Below are 5,229 nucleotides of genomic sequence, written 5' to 3' on the forward strand. Positions count from 1 at the left end.
GAGTACAGGGGGTGGGGGTGGGGGTGCGGTTGGGGGTGAGAGGTGTGGAGAGGGGTGGGAGTGGCGACGCTGGGGTGCGGGTGTGAGTGTGCATGTGTGTGTCGCGGGGGGCATCATCGCAAATCGACACACCCCTTTGTGTCTCAGGCAGCCCTCCCAATTGATTGCACAAGCGCGCGCAAGGCATGTGCACAGACGCAGTCACACGCACACACACACACACACACACACACACACACACACACACACATGCCCGCACACACACACACACACACACACACACACACACATATAAACACAAGGCTTTCGTCCCTTGCCCGCCGCCGGACACTCAAGCGCGGGGGCCACTCGAGCGCGGGGGGCCCCTGGACGCCTTGCCCCTGCCCTGTTCGCGCCGCAGCACTGGGGCTCGCGCGTGCAGCGGCCGCCGCTGGCAACAGCGGCCTGAAAAGAGCACAGCGGCACCCCCCTCCCTCAGGCCGCGGACCCACTTGTCCAGCAGCTTCACGGGCGCCTCGCTGGCGTAGTCAGCACCGTACTCCGACTCCAGGTAGGGCTCAGAGCACGCCACAAACACCAGGCCGGACACCAAGAAATAGGAGGGGTCGCGGTTGCCCAGGTGGGGCGGCACCAGCGCCGCGGGCTTGGAGAGCCTTTTGGGGAGGGGGGTGGCGGCGGCGGGGCGGCAGACGGCGCGCGCTCAAAGCTTTGCTCGCAACACCAGCCGCCGCGCTCAGCAGCTGCCGTCGGCGGCCGCACGCCGCCTCAGACCCCTGTCCCTCCCCTCTCCCTCCGAAGGCCCGCAGCCCGCCCCGCTCGACCGCTCCTCACTTTGCCGTCGTGCTCAGCACCTCTCCGCCGCGCAGCACCTCGAGCGCCGCCTCGTCGCCCACATACTTCTGAGATATGAGGTAACTGAACGCGATGCGCTCGCCGGTGCGGAACGGCACGGTGCCGTCGTTGGCGATGGCGGTGCCGTCAAAGGAGAGGAGGACGTCGTCGGACTGCAGGACCGACGCGGCGTGCGACGTCGCGTTGACGCGGCGGATGAGGACGCCTGGGGCAAAAAAGCAAAGGCGCACGCGGGAGTCGAACTTAGGCGCGGGGCGAGCGCGGGGTGACGTGGTTTTGCGTGGACGGCGCGAAGGTTCTGATGGGAGAGCTGGCCGCGGGCCGTGGCTGCGGGCGCAGAGGAAGGTGGAGGAAGGTGGCGGGTGGCTGCAGAATTTCAGGGCCCTCCCCAAAGCCTGAGGCAGCAGCGAGGCCCTGCGTTGGAGGAGGACAAGGGCTTGTGCGTACGCACCCTTCTGCTTCGGCTGCATGCTGTAGGCGCGCCGCAGCGCGTCGCTCTCCATCCGCTGCCACTGCACCCCGAGCGCCGGGAAGCCCGTGAACGAGCCGTTGCGGATGTAATCCGTCAGGAAGTGGCTGACCACCGTGGTCGGAATGACGTAACCGACCTGTTCAGGAGCAGAAAAACGGATTATTTGGGGGTGGGCAGGTGATTGGGAGCCCAGGTGGTCAGCTATGCTTGCTGTGATGCATGTTGAGGCAGGGGTATGCACCAATCAGTTGGGGGTAGGGCACTGCAGGCGCGGCAGGCGCGCGCTTGACGGGGGCGCAGGACCAGGGCACGCTCGCGGCGCGAGCAAGTCAGCCGTAGCGCAATGGACACCACGCCAAAGCCGGCGGCCCCTGCAAAGCCACGGTATTACCCTTTCGCCCACGGGCGCACCCGCACGCCCGGGCCGCCGGCCACTCACGTTTTCAACGTCGCTCCCGGAAAGCGCCTGGAACGCGATGCCCACGCACTGCCCCTTCCCGTTGAACACGGGCCCGCCGCTGTTGCCGCCGTTGATCTGTTCAGAAGAGCGCGGGGCAGCGCGTGGCTGGTGATGTCACCATAATGCGACGCCCGCACCAAACCATTACGCAGCCATACATCCCAGGGCGCAGAGGGCTGCGCCTAAGGCACAGGTGTGTATGGACGCGGGCTCCCCAGCAGCGCGCAGGGCTCACCGCTGCGTCAATCTGCACCCCCAGCAGGTCGTACGAGCCGTGCGTGTACTCGGTCACCTGGTGTGTACATGTGCGTGTGTGTGTGTGTGTATGGGGGAAAAGGGATCCAATGCAAGATGCACACAGGGCAGCTGCAGCAAAGGAGGTTGGGGAGGTGCCCATGCCTGCAGCTGTGGAGGTCTGCGTGCACCGCTAAACCTGCCGCCCCTGCCCCATTTGAAGCCCAGCAAACCTGTCGCTGCAGCAACCCCTCCCTCCACCAGCCACCGCCCCGGGCCCCCTTGCAGGGGGGGCCAACAGCGCCGGCCGGTCAACCGCCATCTGCAGCCGGCGTGCGGAGCCCCTGGCTGGCCCTTGCTGCCCGCGCCGCCCTGCTCATGCGCACCTCTATGCGGCTGACCACGCCGACGGTGATGGAGATGCTCTCGCCGCCGACGGGGTACCCCACCACTGCCACCTGGTCCTGCAGCCGCGGCAGGCTGCCGAATTCGAGGGGGGACACGCCCTCCCAAAACTCAGGGTCGTCCACTGCGCATGGTAAAGGGGTGGGTCGGCCTTGGTTGCGGTGGTCCTCGTTACGGGTCTGGGGATGCTGTAGGCTGGGCGCTGAACAGTGAAGTTGTCAGGGCACTCTAAATCAGGCACTCCAGCTCGCCCTAATCTGGCGAGCTGGAATGCCTGTTTGAGAGTGCCCTTACTTCCACGCGGCGCCCTGCGGCGCAGCACACTCGGCCTGACTGCGCCCGCCAGAGGCCATGGGCTCATGACCGAGCTCCACGGGTGCGCAGCGCACCAGCCAACGCCGACGCTTCCAGTCCAACCAAGACAAGTCCAACCTGCCCATTGCCCCGCCGGCAGCTGCAGCCGTGGCACCGCAGCTGCACAGCACAGGACTGTCAAAGGGGCACCCGCCCCACCTGTGAGCAGCGCGATGTCGCAGTCGACGCCCACTGACAGGACCCGCGCTATGAACTTGCGATCGTCGCCGCGCCGCTTGACCTTCACCTGCGCGTTTGAGCGACGTCGCACCAACAGCAGGTGGTATGCAAGCAGTCATGATGGCCGAAGCGGCGGCGGGCAGGACGCAGCGGCCTGCGCGGGGCCGCCGGCTGGCGGGCGAGCGGGGGCGGTGGGCAGTGCCTGGTGGCCTGCCATTCGCGCTGGGGCCTGCCACGGAATGAGGACGAGGGGCCGTCGGTCGTCCAATGCGCACGCACATATGCACGGCTGCTTGCGAGGGTCGGCATGCCTGTGTGTGATAGTCGACAGAGTGGGCGTTGGTGAGGATCCAGCGGCGGTCCCCCGTCGCCGCCACGAAGCCGCTGCTGCTGCTGGGGTACTGCCGCTTGCGCTGCCACGGCAGGGAGAAGTTGGGCTCTGTGTGGACGCAGTAGACCTGCCGCACGGCGGATTTGAAACGACAGGTAGCAAGTGAAAGGTCTCGTATCAGTGGCCCGCGCGCCACCTCACCACGATTTAGTTCAGGGCGGCATGGGGGCGGGCACGGCGGCCGAGCGCAGGCGACGCCGCAAGCCGTGCGCCCAGTTGAGCGCGGGCGTTGGTGTTGCGGGTGCGCGTCTTCTCACCTTGAGAACAGAGTCCATATAAGGGGCCTGCAGGGTGAGCAGCAGTCGACGCGAACGCAGCAGGAGAATCCAGGGGTACAGTGGGGTTTGGGGGCGTTGCTGGACGACGCGGACCGACAGCCCGCTCCACCTCTCCGCGGTGGTTGACGTGCCACCCAGGGTCAGCGACTGCTGCCAGGCCCCGCAGCCCCGACGCCGCCGCTCATCAGCACCCTGGACCCGGGTCAGCCGCTCGAGGCGCGGCGCGCGGCGGCGGGCGAACGGGCGGGCGGGCGCGCTCCTCTGGCGGCTGGGCGCCTCTCACCAGGAAAGACCCCTCCCCATCCTCGTCATCGTCGTCATCCCAATCATCCGCGAAGAAGGCGCCAGCCGAATTGGCGCTGCTGCTGGACGCGCCCTTGGGGTCCTTGCCGTCTTTGTCGTGGTCGGCCTTGCGGCCGCGCTTGGGCTTTTTCGCGCTCTGGGAGACCTCGCCCGACGCGGCTCTGGGCGCCAGGTGCGGTGCTCGCGACGCAACTCGCGGCGTGGGCGCCGCCCTGCGAGCAGAAGCCACTGCACGTGCGTTGCCGGCAGGCAGGCGCCTGTGGGGGTGCGTGCATGGGGGATTGAAACGCATGGCGTGGCCGCGGCAGGGATGATGGGAGGCACCAGCACAAGCAGAGCACTGTAAGCAGCAGGGGCAGTGGTGCGCGCGTGTGCGTCACACCCAGTTGCGGCACCACAAAGTCCCATTTGATGTTAACATCCCCAGCTGTTGCATGAACCACTATGGGCTTGAATGCGCGGTGTCTCAGTCTGAATCCCACCTGGACTCGGCTAAATGCGGCCCGCCCTTCCATCTACTGCCTTTTATGCTGTGCATTGTTGCTTTTCTGAGTACTTGAAGTGAGCTCACTTGCTTGTCAGACTCGGGCGATCTACCGTATTCAAGCGATCTGATGAAGAGCAACACGCCGTCAGCACCGCAGGATTTTCAGTGTGCCGACTCGATGGTAGTTGAAATAATTGACCTCCATGCGACGAGCGTGGACGCTGGCTAGCACACGCTGTGCGCTTTGCGCCGCCGCCTTGCTGACCTCGGCCAGTGCTGCAGTGACGTGGCCGCACACCGGCGGAGGGCGGCCGGTTCGCGCCATGCTGCTGTTGTTGCCTTGTGAGAGACGCTTTTGCCCCAGCGTGAGTGGTGAGCGTTGAGGCTCACAGCGCCGGGCCTGGTGCCAGTGCAAGCTGTGCACCAGCTAGGATTTTTGCAAGTCATGCCATGTCCGCCGGGCGAGTGTGCGTGGTGCGACTGTGTCACTTCTGATGTTCGCTTGTCAAGCAAATGCCTTCTGCGTGGAGCCCACTTCACAGAATTCAACATGGTCATGCTTCACATCCAACTTCTATACAGTATGCAACTCGCACACACGGAAGTTCAGCCGCAGCCGGCGGAATGACCCCTCTGATACTTCTCATTATTGCTGCCCTGTCTGCTCAACTGGAATTGAGTCAGTGTATCATTTTCTATTGGACTGCCCCAAGTACGAATCAGTGCGTGGAGAGCTGTGGCGGCGACTGGAGGACGAGATGGCGCCTGATTGCTGGCATATGATGCAGCAGATGCAGAATGAAGAGAAATTTT

General features: G+C 65.3%; 1 protein-coding gene across 1 annotated transcript in view; it reads right to left on the reverse strand.

The window, feature by feature from the left end:
- Positions 1 to 4,467, reverse strand: part of MNEG_7454 (hypothetical protein) — a gene marked incomplete at both ends in the record, with an annotated part of 5,969 nt that extends 1,502 nt beyond the window's left edge. The window contains 11 exons of the mRNA XM_014044075.1: positions 492 to 653; positions 832 to 1,057; positions 1,304 to 1,460; positions 1,764 to 1,859; positions 2,020 to 2,076; positions 2,405 to 2,547; positions 2,937 to 3,024; positions 3,287 to 3,415; positions 3,606 to 3,632; positions 3,910 to 4,186; positions 4,412 to 4,467. Coding sequence (XP_013899529.1) covers positions 492 to 653; positions 832 to 1,057; positions 1,304 to 1,460; positions 1,764 to 1,859; positions 2,020 to 2,076; positions 2,405 to 2,547; positions 2,937 to 3,024; positions 3,287 to 3,415; positions 3,606 to 3,632; positions 3,910 to 4,186; positions 4,412 to 4,467 — 1,418 coding nt within the window. The remainder of the gene's footprint in view (positions 1 to 491; positions 654 to 831; positions 1,058 to 1,303; positions 1,461 to 1,763; positions 1,860 to 2,019; positions 2,077 to 2,404; positions 2,548 to 2,936; positions 3,025 to 3,286; positions 3,416 to 3,605; positions 3,633 to 3,909; positions 4,187 to 4,411) is intronic.
- Between the last annotated feature and the right edge of the window lie 762 nt (positions 4,468 to 5,229).

This window comes from Monoraphidium neglectum (assembly GCF_000611645.1).
Source record: "Monoraphidium neglectum strain SAG 48.87 unplaced genomic scaffold scaffold01318, whole genome shotgun sequence".
Lineage (NCBI taxonomy): Eukaryota > Viridiplantae > Chlorophyta > Chlorophyceae > Sphaeropleales > Selenastraceae > Monoraphidium > Monoraphidium neglectum.